We start from the raw sequence: 13838 nt of genomic DNA, 5'->3' as shown, positions 1-13838 counted from the left end.
TGTGGGCAGGAGGGTGGGCCTCGGCCTGAATCCTGCCTCGGGCCCCACAGAAGGCAGTTGGCGGCAAGAAGGACCGGTCCCTCTTCCTGTTCACGGACCTCATCGTCTGCACCACCCTGAAGCGGAAGTCAGGTTCCCTGCGGCGCAGCTCCATGAGTCTGTGAGTGCCTGGGGTGGCTTGGAGGGGCTTGGATAGTGGGGAGCAGTTGTCCCTCCCTGGGCCCCACACCCTGCCCTGGCCAGAGCTCCCCTTGGCATCCCACAGGTACACGGCGGCCAGCGTCATAGACACGGCCAGCAAATACAAGCTGCTGTGGAAGCTGCCGCTGGAAGACGCGGACATCATCAAAGGTGGGTTCTGGGTGTTGGAGTCTTCCTCTGAGAAACCCTCCAGGTGGGTTTGAGCTGTGGCCAGGCTGGCTGCCTATCCATCTGCTTTTCTACTTTGGGGTCCTCCCTTTTCTGTCCAGTATGAGGGGCTGGCACACAGGATCCAGTCGGCATCCACAGAGCCAGACCAGGACCTGTTCACAAAAACCACCTTCCAACTGGGCAGGAACCTAACCTAGACTGGCAGGTGGGGCTGAGCTGGGGCTGAGCTGGGATGGTACAGGGAGCACAGACATACCATTATTAGCCCCTGATTCTGCACAAATACGCACCTCATATTAGGTGACAGGGCACCGTTCTCGTCCAGCAGTTTTGTGCAAAGGGAACTTAGACTCACTCAAGTCAGTCCTCAGGTCAGTGCAAGCAAAATGCTGGTTGGAAAGATTCGTGCTGTTTGGAGCTGAGACTGTCAGCAGTTTTATGGACTTGCTCCTCCTGCTGTATTTCCTCTCTCTCTTTGCTTTCTTATAACTCCCATGATTCATCATGCCCTTTTCTGTATCGGCCTGTCTCCCTCGCTCTGGGCCCTCGCTGCTCCAGGATCCACAGCTCTCCTAATGCAGTGGAGTGGTTGGTGTAGAATGGTGGCGTGGGCACCTCTGGGCCGGCAGGCAGTTCAGTCCCAGACTGTCCCTGAGCTCACCGGGGTGGTCCCCAAGGTGAGGAAGGGGCTTATTCAGCCCCTAGGTGAGCCCAGGCCTGCCCCACATAGGCCCCTATGTAGGAATCCCAGCTGATTATTGGCCCAGTTAATCTCTTCTCAGGAGAGAACAGGCCAGCCGATAAAATGACTGTCTTTAGGTCAGATGTCCAGTCCTGGTGCAGTCAGCTATGGCAGGCGTGGGGGAGGGTCATTTGGAAGAAAACATGGCCTCCCAGAGCTGTGGGGAGCAGTTTCCCTCAGAAGGAATGGGAACTATCCCCAGCCCTGCCTTGTCCTGTACACTCCACTGCTATCTTCACTGCCCGTTAGTGTGCACTCGAGCCAGGCAGCGCGGGGCATGGGGGGCACTGAGCTGGCCTCTGGGGCCAGCTACTTGGCAGCAGTCAGGTATAGTACAGGACCAGAGAAATCCAGGATGTCAGCTCATTGTCCCCTCCTTCGTGGAGAAAGAGTCCTGTAGTCAGCAAATCTGACTGCCCGAGGCTCTGCGTGCCCGGCCCACTCGGCTGCACCGCCTCAGCAGACCAGTTTGTCAGCTGGTGCCACCTGCATAGTCTGCAGAGCCATCTGCTTTTATTCTCTGTGCTCTTCCAGGGGCTTCTCCAGGGGCCCAACACCCAGTGCTGTGTAGCTCTGAATGAGGCCCAGTCCCCTGCTCTCAGGCCTGGGGTTTCTCTGCGAGCTGCCCGCTACGCTGGTTCCTGGGCACTTGGGGTATTTGAGCTCTGTTTGTCGGGCCTCTCCCCACACCCAGCTGCAAGTTGTGCGGTAAGGGGAAGAGTGTCTGTCCAGGCTTGACCTTGTCTATCTCTGGATCTGTTCATGGCCTTCCTCTATCCCCACCAGGGGCATCTCAAGCCACCAATCGAGAGAATATCCAGAAGGCCATCAGCCGCCTAGACGAGGACTTGACCACCCTGGGTCAGATGAGCAAGCTCTCTGAAAGCCTCGGTTTCCCCCACCAGGTCTGCGTCCTCTGCCTGAGGCTGCCCCTAGTTGAGGGATGGGGGTTCCCTGATCCCGTCTGAGGGAGAGGACATCCCTGTCACTTACTTATCTAAGGGGGAAAATACAGCCTCACCCCATTTGAGGGAAGCAATGTGTCCCAAGCCTGAGGGTGCTGAGGGAGGAGAGAGGGCTCCTCCTGTCTGTGGAGGGAATCCAAACTTCCTTTTGGTCTAAGAGGGGAGACAGAGTCCCATTTTCTGTGTGAGGGGAGAGGCAGGTCCCCACCCTCATCCCCAGGGCAGGAGCAGGCTGTGGAGCTATGTTAGGGCCTGAGGCCTCGGCCTTCCTCCCTGCAGAGCCTGGACGACGCGCTCCGGGACCTCTCGGCCGCCATGCACCGGGACCTGTCAGAGAAGCAGGCACTGTGCTATGCGCTTTCCTTCCCCCCAACCAAGCTGGAGCTGTGCACCACGCGGCCCGAGGGCACTGACTCCTTCATCTTCGAGTTCCCCCACCCTGATGCCCGCCTTGGCTTTGAGCAGGCCTTTGATGAAGCCAAGAGGAAACTGGGTGAGCCAGGGCCCGAGCTGGCACCCTCCCCCAAGAACCTCCAGGTGGTGGGCAGTGGGCAGCACCTCGTGGCTGTCAGACATTGGGAGTCAGAAATTCCAGGACCTCCATGTTTTGTGCTCCAGTCCCTGATGGTGGGAGGGTGGACTAGAATTCTGCAGTAACCCATAGGACTTCACCTGGACCCCCTGGCAGGGAGAGGAGTCCGTAGATAGGGTCAGCTGAAGTCAAGGGCCCACTGTGGGAATGGAGGCTGGAACCCCTCATCTCCACACATACACTTGGAGGAAGCCTGGGATGGGAAAGCTGTTGATGGAGGTCCGTGGCTTGGAAGATCCTTAGAGACCTCTGGGTCTATCTTCCGCATTATACAGATGGGAACTTAAGGCCAGGGACAAGCAGGGCATAATTCACAGGCCCTTCATTTGCCCTTGAGAGACCCTGAGGGGCAGGAGAAGAAGGGACATGGGCATGGTCAGGAACCAGGATGAGGTGGATACTAAGCAGTGTCTGTCTGTCCATCTCCACTATAGCATCCAGCAAAAGCTGTCTAGACCCTGAGTTTCTGAAGGCCATCCCCATCATGAAGACACGCAGCGGCATGCAGGTGTGTATATGTACCTGGGCTCCATGGGTGTACATATTCAAAGCCAGCACCTGTTTCTGTTTTATGTATGTTACATTCATGTCTGAATATTGCAACTGCTCCCTGAGTATACAGCTCTCTGCACATGCTTGTGCACACAGCATGTGTCACATGCATCTGGTTATGTTCATGCTTGTCTGTATCTGCATGTGAACAAAAGCTATACAGTAGGGAGGTGTCTGATTTATGTGCTTGTGTGACTGCGTACATATGTACCAAGGTTATCGTTTTCACGTTTGTTATGTGCATATACATCTTCGGGGTATAGTTCTCACTTCAGCAGCACATACAAGGTAGGGCAAAAGCAGGTTTACAGTTGTGAGTACGCGAAACAGACTTTATTCTTGTATTACTTATCAATTATTGTATTTTTCATATCAACTGTAAACCTACTTTTGCTCCACCCTGAATGCTAAAATTGGAACATATTTGAGGTATATGTATGTGTACATGCATGAAAGGATGATACCTATATCACAGGCATGTATGCACTTGGTGTATAAAGACTGTCACGTATGCTGTATGTGTACACACATGCAGAGGGAATCCATAGACAACGGTTGGGCCTGCCTCCCTATCTGGCTGGTGGGGAGCTAGCCGCAGTTCCTCCATTTGCCTTCCCCGGTGCATTGGTGCTTTTTGCAGTTCTCGTGTGCGGCCCCAACCCTGAGCAGCTGCCCAGAGCCTGCACCAGAGGTGTGGGTGTGTAACAGTGACGGATACGTGGGCCAGGTGTGCCTCCTGAGCCTGCGCGCCGAGCCTGACGTGGAGGCCTGCATCGCTGTCTGCTCTGCTCGCATCCTCTGCATCGGGGCAGTGCCAGGCCTGCAGCCCCGCTGCCAACGGTGAGGCCCTGCATTGGGCAGGGCTGCTGGACTGAGTTCCTCCCTTCAAGACAGCAAGATCACCCCTAGTGGTTGTGGTTGTGGGTGTGTCCATAGGATATAGGTGGGGCCTTGTGGGCATGTCCATGGTGTGGGGCCTGGTGGGCTTGTCAGGGAGTGGGGCTAAACCAGGTAGTGGGGCGCCTAGAGGCTCTCATCCCCACCTCTTGGTCTCTCAGAGAGCAGCCTTCATCACTGAGGAACCCTCAGGAGTCAGGCCCAGAGCCTGCTGGGTCAGAACTGGACGTTGAGGCCGCAGATGAGGAATCAGGGATGCTGGCAGAGTCAGGGCCCCAGCCCTGCCTACACATCTCCATTGCCGGATCGGGCCTCGAGATGGCACCAGGCCCCACCGAGGGTGATTCCCGCCCGGAATTGGTACCCTTTGACAGTGACTCAGATGATGAGTCTTCACCCAGCCCCTCCGGGACCCTGCAGAGCCAGGCCAGCCGGTCCACCATCTCCTCTAGCTTTGGCAGTGAGTTGCCCCACTTGGAACTGTCAGGCAGCGTGGACTGACCAGAGGAGGGGGCAATCCAGTGGGTACTGATGGGTGAGGCGGGTCCCATGTAAGCAAGTTTCAGGACGTCAGCACACAGAGCAGTGGGGGCCAACAAGGTGGGCAGGGGCTGTGACACTGAGGACCCAGAGGGCAAGGGAACAGTCAGGCCAGATCCTGGAATGATTTGTTACAGAAAATGGAGTAGGGGGTGGAGTGGTTGGTTCCTTTGTCCACGGTGTGGTGGTAGATTGGAGGGGGGCAGGCTAAGACTAGAAGCCTGTAGCATGAAGCTGTCAGCAGGTTAACGAGGCCTGAGCTGATGCAAAGGCCTTGGGTTGGGGAGAACAGCTTTGGAAGGCCCTTAGGAGGGACATCACCAAGAGGGATGCATTAAGGGAGACTGAGGCCTAGAAAGATAATCAGGGTTTAGGTCTGACAGAAAGGAATGGAGATAGAGACCTTTGTCTCCCTCAGATGAGGAGACCCCAAGTTCCAAGGAGGCCACAGCAGAGACGACCAGTTCAGAGGAGGAGCAGGAGCCTGGCTTCCTGCCAGTGTCTGGCTCCTTTGGGCCTGGAGGTCCTTGCGGCACCAGCCCAATGGATGGGAGAGCCCTTCGCCGCTCCAGCCGCGGCTCCTTCACCCGAGGCAGCCTGGAGGATCTGCTGAGCGTTGACCCTGAGGCCTATCAGAGCTCCGTGTGGCTGGGCACTGAGGATGGCTGGTAGGAACATGGAAGGGGTTCAGGTCACAGTGCCAGAACCCTGAACTCCTTGCTTTGGGAATCTGAAGCGGGACTTTGGGTCAAATCCCAGGGATGCTGCCAGCCAGGGCTGCCAGTGGGTCTGAAACCCACAGAGAGGCTGTGGGATCTCAGTACCTTGGGCAGCCATCTGGCATGGAGGAGATGGTGGTAGAAATAAAGAGGTGGAGGGATGACTCTAGGGACTGGTGTGCCCAAGCACTTGTCACAGGTACACACTCCTGATCCACAGTGTTCACGTGTACCAGTCCTCCGACAGCATCCGTGATCGCAGGAACAGCATGAAGCTCCAGCACGCAGCCTCTGTGACCTGCATCCTGTAAGGCCCCCGGGTGCCCTTCCAGTCCAGGCCCCTCTCAGCTGCACATGCAGACTCCTTCTGTTCACCTCCTCCCACTCTGCAGGCCCCTCCTCTCTTTGGAGGCTGGGAGGCCAGAGGCCTGGCCCTAGGCTAGCTGTGCCTCTCACACACCGTGTGACCTTGGGCAAGTCACTACCCTTCCACAGACTCAAGCTTTCTTACCTGGAGAGGTGGTCTCTCGGGAACCATAGCCATTTTGCCTATTATTTCCTTGGCCCCAGGTGACCTGCTTTGGTCTCCTGAATCCCCTGACTTCTCCTCTTCCCTGCCCAGGTATCTGAATAACCAGGTGTTTGTATCTCTGGCTAATGGAGAACTTGTGGTCTACCAAAGAGAAACAGGTGAGTGGCCAGCCCTCCCTCAACCCCCTGGAGCTCTTGCTAGTGTTGGAGCTCTCTCCCGAGAGAAGCTGGGGCCTTCGGGCCATGCGTCTGGAGATGTGGCTTTGGGCAACGCCCAGGCCCTCTCTGGGCCTTGGTGTCCTCATTTTTAAATGGGGTTATTAGCACCTTATTTCAGGAGAGGATGAGGCTCAAATGCAATAGTGAACTAAACTTGTTTTTTACCCCACTCTCACTCTAGGTCGTTTCTGGGACCCCCAGAACTTCAAATCTGTGACCTTGGGAGCTCAGGGGAGCCCTATCACCAAGATGGTGTCTGTGGGTGGGCGGCTATGGTGTGGCTGCCAGAACCGAGTCCTGGTCCTCAACCCTGACACGCTGCAGCTGGAGGTAGAACTAGGGGTGGATGGGTGGGGGAAGCAGACTTGGGGTGAGGCAGGCTTACGAGTGAGGGAGATGAGACTATGGGGGAGCATAAAAAAGTATCCAGCTGTCCAGGGAGAGGGCAATGATTGCTCTTAACGCCCTTCAAGCTTGGAAATTCTCTGATCATTTAAATCAAACTTCATGGGTGAAGGGCATCTCCATTCTAATTTCTGAGGATCAAGTGGGGAGGCTCCAGTGAAAGCTTGGTAGATTAATCACCCACACCAAGGAGCAAGGCTGCCTTTACTGTCGACCCAGTAGGCTTTCTGGAGAGGTTTGGTGTGGGTTATGAGGAGGGAGGTGGGTACTGGTGAAGCACAAGGCAGGGAGGGCAGGGAAGACAGGAGGGCAGGGAAGGCAGGCCTGCCAGTCACCCATCTGCTCTCTACCCACCCCCACCAGCACACGTTCTACGTGGGGCAGGATTCCAGCCGCAGCGTGGCTTGCATGGTGGACTCCAGCCTGGGCGTGTGGGTGACTTTGAAAGGTAGTGCCCATGTGTGTCTCTACCATCCAGACACTTTTGAGCAGCTGGCAGAGGTAGACGTCACACCTCCCGTGCACAGGATGCTGGCAGGTAGTGACCTCAGACTACCATTGTCCCTTCCCTTGGAGCCTTTTTGCCCCATCATTGAGGCTGAGCCAGGGCCAGGATTCAGCCTCAGCTCTGGTCTGTCTCCCACCCCAGGCTCGGACGCCATCATCCGGCAGCACAAGGCTGCCTGCCTGAGGATCACAGCGCTGCTGGTGTGTGAAGAGCTGCTGTGGGTGGGCACCAGCGCTGGTGTCGTGCTCACCATGCCCACCTCACCCAGTACCGTCAGCTGCCCGCGAGCACCCCTCAGCCCCGCTGGCCTAGGCCAGGGACACACTGGTCACGTCCGCTTCCTGGCTGCTGTCCAGCTGCCAGACGGCTTTAACCTGCTCTGCCCAACCCCGCCACCTCCCCTGGACACAGGTGCGTCTGTGTATCCCACCCCGGGGTCCTGGGCTTTTGGGTTAGGACTTCCCACTGTCCTACTAGAAGAGGTTGAAGAGGGAGGGAAAGTGTGATACAGAGCTGGCAGTGGTATATATTACAGGAAGTAGGCTATGGAAACCCCAAAATAAAATCTACTAGGCTATGGTTGTGTGTGTGTAAGCGTAAGTAAAATTCTGTCCAGAGAAGTGTCAATGGAAGACAGGGAGTGAACTATAAGCTAAAAATTAGAACATGACACAGGCAGGGTTAGATACAACAGGAAATAAAGCAGGACTAGAAATGATGTATGTACAGGGCAGTAAATAAAAATAAGTCCACAGAGCAGAACATAGAATGGCAGCTAGGACAGGAAGTGGACTATGAAAATTGGAAAGTGAGCCCTGGCCGGTTTGGCTCAGCGGTTAGAGCGTCGGCCTGCAGTCTTGAGAGACCCGGGTTCGGTTCCCGCTAAGGGCGCGTACCTTGGTTGCAGTTTGTCCCCGGCCCTGGTTGGTCGTGCGGTGGCAGCCATTTGATGTGTCCCTTCACGTCGATGTTTCTCTCTCTCTCTTCCTCTCTCCCTCCCACTCTACCTGAACAAAAAATGGAAAAATATCCTCGGGTGAGGATAAAAAAAAAAAAAAAGAAAGAAAATTGGAAAGTGAAACATCTTAGGAAGTGATGTACATCAAGGAGGCAGCAATAAGCAAAGTCTTGCTTTGGCAGGGCAGGAGACCACATTCCCAAGAGGAAGTGGCTGTGGGCATCAGGAGCAGGGCAGCCTCGTCAGGAGTTGTCTGGGTGCAGAGAAGACCTAAGCTGCCTAATTGGGAAAGGGCAGGGGAATCCGGAAATGAGAGTGAGGAAGACCGTCTGTGTGCAGTAATCGAGAGAGCCAGAAAGTGATGTGGCCCTGGGAAGTTAGGTCACTCCTGCCTGGAAGGTACAGACGGGAGGTAGGAAGTTGTCTAATTGACAGGAAGTGGGCATTTCTTTCCAAATAGGAAGTTTTTGGCTAACAGGAAGTGGTCTACCAAAGTGTGCACGTCTTTCTTCTTATCTTCTGGGGTGCGGGAGCTTAGGCCCTGACAGGGACAGTGCAGCCACCAGTTGCTGTAGGCTAACGGATCCTTCCCTTCTGTCCCCCCAGGCCCAGAGAAGCTGCCATCACTGGAGTACCGGGACTCTGCTTGGCACCGAGGACCCACCTCAGCGAGGCCCCAAATGCTGGTTATCAGTGGAGGTGACGGCTATGAGGACTTCCGACTCAGCAGTGGGGGTGGTGGCAGCAGCGAGACTGTGGGCCGAGATGACAGCACAAACCACCTCCTCCTATGGAGGGTGTGACCTGTCCAGTATGGCTTAGGACTTGGCTGCCCACCTGCCCTCAGCCTGCTTGCCTCTTCCTAACCCACATGCAGACTCTGCCCAGGAGTGTCCAACCAGGGGCACACCTGTGCCTACATGTGCTCCTCCCATTTTCACGGAAGCATTCTGATGGAACACCTGCTGGCCATCAGGCCAAGGCCTTTCCTGACCCTCTGGCTGCTCCTGTGCTCCCAGTCATGATGGGCGCTGGTTGGGGGGCATGAGGGCTGCCCAGGACCTCTGTCCCTGGAGCTTCTACCAAAGACACGGCGAGGCCTGGACCCCACAGGGCTGGGGAGGGCCATGTGCAATATTTGGAGGGTTTTCTGGGGGCAGTGGGAGGGCTGGGGGATGGAATCCTTTCCCGTGTACAGTATTTATGTTTCTTTTTAGATGTGTACCTTCCCAAGCACTTATTTATGCAATGACCTAGGGCAGGGAGTGATTGAGAGAAATGACAGAAGGGAAAAAAAACCCTATTCCTGCCCTGGGAGCCACCCAGGACCCTAACCAAGCCTTCCTGGAGGGACCAATCCCCCTCATTACATACATGCACGTGCATGCACACACACATACACACACAGCATGTTCACGGCACTAAAACACTGCCTCTTAGCACACTTTCCACAGCCTCATCCTGATGGGGCCGCCCTCCAGTATCCTGAGCCAAGGGCCAAGTCCCCTCGGTCATCCAGAACAATGATGACTAGGAGGACAGTGACTCCCATCTGGGGTCCTCCCCAGGTCTTGGCATTTCCTAGTTCATTGACAGTGCCTTTTAGTAGTTTTCCAAATTTGGGGACACTGATGGGGCCTTGGACAGAGCTCTCCTGGCCTGAGCATGGAAGAGAAAAGGGCCCTTACTCGTCGCAGTTGCCCCCCAGTCCTGTGTCTCACGCACCTTGGGAGGGTGGGCCTAGGAGCCCCTTCACTCTGACCACTGAATCCTTCTCTTCACACCCCTCCTGCCAGGGGCAGTCCCTCCAGGAAGGATGCCCAAAGCCAAGGGGCTGAACATGGCCTCTTCAACTGGGACTCAACTCAAGGGCAGCCTGTCCCCTGCCCCCGGACTACAGAAACCAGTCTGAGCCCCAGCCCCCTTGCTTCAGCTATTGCTCCAAAGGTCTGGTTTCAGATGGGGTTTGTTTGGTTCTGTTTTTGTTTGGGGTGGGTGGGTCATTGTGGTCTTAGATTATGTTTCTCTTGCTACCAAACAGTCATGTATTAACTTTGGATGATGAATTTTAAAGTCAATAAATAGAAACACCAGATGACTGCTTCCCATCTGTAGTCCAAGTGACTTCCTGCCGGCAACCTAAGGGCTCCCCAGCTACGTGGGCCTCCCGACACCCACTCATTTGTGCAGAAGGGAGGCCTTGGAGACCCAGAGGAATGCTGGGATGGCAAGGCTGCCACTGACTTGCCATGTTATCCAGGGTAGGTCACCGACCACCTGTTGGGGCTGCAGTTTCCTCATCAGGGGCACAAGGGATGTGTACCTCCAATGCTTTGTAACCAGAGCTACATGTACAGATTCATGTGTAAATATAAAGCATGACACAAATGGTATATCCATGTGAATACATGTTCCCAGGCTCCCCTCAGCTCCTGAGTCAGTGGGTCTGAGATGTGGCTTGGGAATCAGAAGCTGATACATGCTACAAATGAACAAACTAGGCAACTAGTGATCCTGTCTACAGTTCCTCCGAGAAACCATTCCCGAGCAAAGCCTCTGTGAGGCTAGGGAATCTGACAGAGGCCAAGGTAGGCTTTGAAGCTGGGGTAGAATCCAAGTCTGTCTGGTTTCTGGTTCAAAGAAGTATGTCATTTTTTTAGAAAAGTGTGTCACCCAGCCAGTGTGGCTTACTGAATGAGCGTCAACCCATGCACCAAGAAGTTGCCAGTTCGATTCCCAGTCAGGGCATATGCCCAAGTTGTGGGCCAAATCCCCAGTGGGGGGCATGCAGGAGGCAGCCAATCGATGTTCTCTCTCATCGATGTCTCTATCTCTCTCTTCCTCTCCCTTCCTCTCTAAAATCAATAAAGGGGGAAAGTGTGTCATTAAGTCAGATACAAGAAAGCCAAGGCCAATAGCACAGCCAGTCCATATTGGGTCAGAGTCAATACCACCAGGGTCTACCTGCTGGACTCAAGATGATGACAACTAGAAAAGGACAGATCATGCCACTGCTCTACTAAACACATACTTGAACATTTCCAACCTAAATAAGTAAGACTTTACAAATTTCTGGTAGAGGGGGAGTGCAGGTTCATGCTTTGCAAACTGGTGTACATATTAGTCCCTCATGAGGTACCTGGCTTATGTTCCTCAAACCAGTCCTGGGCAGGGTATTCTAACCTCAGAGGACAGGAGAGAGTCAAGACAAAGCCATCTCTCCAAAGGGATTCTCCAGGTGTCCCTTGAGTTAGGGACAGAGGACACCATTTAGGATGACATCTACCTCGTGGAGAAGATAAGGCATAGAGAAGTCTAGAGATTTACCTGGGGTCACACAACAAGGCAGCATTGAGGCTGGGGGTAGGTATAGAGTCCAGACAGGAAGGTGTTCTGTGGTCAGAAAAGTCAGAGAATGACCCTTAGAACTCAGGAAGCACAGGGTTAGATTAGCTGGCCTCCGGGGGCCTGGTTGTACTCCTTGAATAGGGGTCACTAGTCTGTAGGTCCAGAGGGCTGGCAAAGGAAGCAGGAAATATGGTTAAGGCCCTAGCTTTGATCTGGGTGGAACCTGGGGAGGAGATGGGGACCAAGGGGTCTTAACTGAAGCCTCAGCTCTGGCCTCCCATCACTGTGTGGCCCTAGGCGAGTGTCTGCTCTCTCTGGACACAGGTGACCTCTGAGAGCCCTTCACATCTTTTGCATGCCTGCCAAACACCAAGTCTTTCTTTTGTCCTCATGGACCTTAAGCCACAAGCCTGGTTGCAGGAAGCACAAGGGGAAGTGCTATTTTGGGCCCATTATGGCCAATAAGGAGCCCTGCCTGGCAAAGGCAAGCTGGGTCAGAGGTAGATGGCAGGGCTGAATTGGGGAAGGAGACAGCAAGCAGCAATCAATGGGGACAGAGCCCAGATGCCAGGTTGAGGGGAGGTCACAAGGCAAACATTGAGGTTGGGGGAGGAAAGGGAACAGACCTGGTGTTGGAGCCAAGTGGCCTGGAAGAAGCAGGTGCCACCCCCATAAAGTGTCAGTAGATCCTCACAACATCCTGGGTGGGTGACTCTGCACTCAGGTGAAGCCACTTGCTTAAGGCCACAAAACCTGGCAGTGGCAGAACCGGGACTTGACCCCTCTCAGGTCATACCAAAGCCCAACCTCTGGGATTCTAGATCCAAGCCAGGATCTGGACCTAAATGTGGACTGTCCCCAACCCTCAGGCCCAGTCAGCCAAAGCTCAGCTTCAGCCCTGCTACAAGCTGAGCCCCACGCTGGCCTCCTAGGCCCAGTTCCTCCTAAAACCAAATTCACCCTCCCTCTGGAGCTAAGACACAAATACAGGAGGGCAGCCCATCCTCCAAGGGGTAGGGCTTGGCGGGCTGGGGGTTAGCCAGGCACAGAACTGAAATTTAATATGAATCGCACTTCCCGTGCCTCCTGCTTTAGACTCCTACATTGAAATTCCAGTGCAGCCAGCAGAGGGTGCCACTGTTCCTGGTCCACAACCCCAGAGGCTGACACATGCTCAGATCCCATGCAAATAACACTTCATGCTTCTGATCCTGTAGCCCAGGATCCACACCCCAAGTGGAACCTCAGTGAGACATGGAACCCATGTCCCTGCCTCTGATCACCATCCCAGCTCATCCCAGCTTACTGGGACCTTGTGCTGTGCCACCTAGGATGAAGGGAAGGTTTTCTCTGGGCTCACTGCACTGAGAGGTCTTAAGAGATGGTCTCTGAGGTCCCTGAACTCAGAGACTGTAATGCTTAAGAGTCTGTGGGTCCATCTGAGATGCCAGGAGTTTTAAAAGCCTATGATTCTGAGAGTGCTTTGTTCTCCAGCCTTTGGTTCTCCAAGCCCCATAAAAAGCCAAGCTAAATCTCTTGTGGCCCCCACAGCTCCTTCCCTATCTCCTCACTGTAGTGGGTAGATGCAGGGTCCCATCTGCAGCTTGCTGTGGTTCAGGAGTCAGAACTGGCAGGAAATAATAATTAGGCTCCCTCCTAACCTGAGTGTGTGGGGATGAGATGTATGTAGGCTGTGACTCCCGGAGACCTGACCCCGTGGAGCTGCAGCCTGAGAGCCCAAAGTTACCAACCAGAGTCCCCAGAACCACAGAGGGACTCCCCCAATCTCTTCATCCCTGATCTTTTCTCCTGACTCAAGTAACTACTGCCTACCCTTACCACTCAACCAGGTCGGTCGACCGCCTCCTCCCATGGAGAACTAGAACGAGTTTCAGGCAACAAATTTTAACCCTAATTTGTAGATTGGGAAACTGAGTAGGGGGAGGGGTTTGACCAAAGCCTCACAGAGAACTGTTAGTATATACAGGCCTAGGCCCTCTGTAGGATGTCTGATTAATAGCCAGTGCTACTTGACCAAAAAGCATATCCCCATTTGGTCCATCAAGTGGCACATGAATGCTACTATATGAACTTCAGAACTTGGAACTAGGGTATAGAAGTTCCCCTTACAAAGAAAACATTTGCAGGAATGGATGGCATCCTGGGATGCTCTGGACCCCTCACCAGGTCCCCTGCATGAATCCTTTCTGGGCTCCCTCTATGGGCTTGGTTGTGGAATATGTGCCCCTGGGATCACCCCCACCCTGGAGGTTTTCAATGACAGAAGGGGGCTGGGGCTATGACCTTATCAGTGACCTGGAGCTTTTTCTGCCCTTCTCCTACAACCTGGGCATGGTCCAAAGAAATGGAAACTCTTCTCCACTTGCCCTCCCTCTGCAAGTGTCCAGTTCTTTTCCTGGAATCTCCTGGACCCAGGGGACCTGACCTTCCCTGCCCCCTCACCTCACAGGCTGAGATTCTATGACTCTG

General features: G+C 54.4%; 1 protein-coding gene across 1 annotated transcript in view; it reads left to right on the top strand.

Moving 5' to 3' along the window:
- ARHGEF17 (Rho guanine nucleotide exchange factor 17) overlaps nucleotides 1-10102 on the top strand; it is a 62612-nt gene extending 52510 nt beyond the window's left edge. Inside the window, exons 8-21 of the mRNA XM_036259740.1 lie at nucleotides 51-160; nucleotides 266-351; nucleotides 1901-2019; nucleotides 2359-2572; nucleotides 3106-3179; nucleotides 3864-4063; nucleotides 4282-4580; nucleotides 5079-5328; nucleotides 5600-5686; nucleotides 6002-6069; nucleotides 6311-6459; nucleotides 6898-7072; nucleotides 7184-7453; nucleotides 8607-10102. Coding sequence (XP_036115633.1) covers nucleotides 51-160; nucleotides 266-351; nucleotides 1901-2019; nucleotides 2359-2572; nucleotides 3106-3179; nucleotides 3864-4063; nucleotides 4282-4580; nucleotides 5079-5328; nucleotides 5600-5686; nucleotides 6002-6069; nucleotides 6311-6459; nucleotides 6898-7072; nucleotides 7184-7453; nucleotides 8607-8803 — 2298 coding nt within the window. The 3' untranslated portion in view covers nucleotides 8804-10102. The remainder of the gene's footprint in view (nucleotides 1-50; nucleotides 161-265; nucleotides 352-1900; nucleotides 2020-2358; nucleotides 2573-3105; nucleotides 3180-3863; nucleotides 4064-4281; nucleotides 4581-5078; nucleotides 5329-5599; nucleotides 5687-6001; nucleotides 6070-6310; nucleotides 6460-6897; nucleotides 7073-7183; nucleotides 7454-8606) is intronic.
- Nucleotides 10103-13838: the final 3736 nt, after the last annotated feature.

Source organism: Molossus molossus, unplaced genomic scaffold (assembly GCF_014108415.1).
Source record: "Molossus molossus isolate mMolMol1 unplaced genomic scaffold, mMolMol1.p scaffold_m16_p_13, whole genome shotgun sequence".
Classification (NCBI taxonomy): Eukaryota; Metazoa; Chordata; class Mammalia; order Chiroptera; family Molossidae; genus Molossus; species Molossus molossus.
This window is presented reverse-complemented; position numbering and strand designations above follow the sequence as displayed.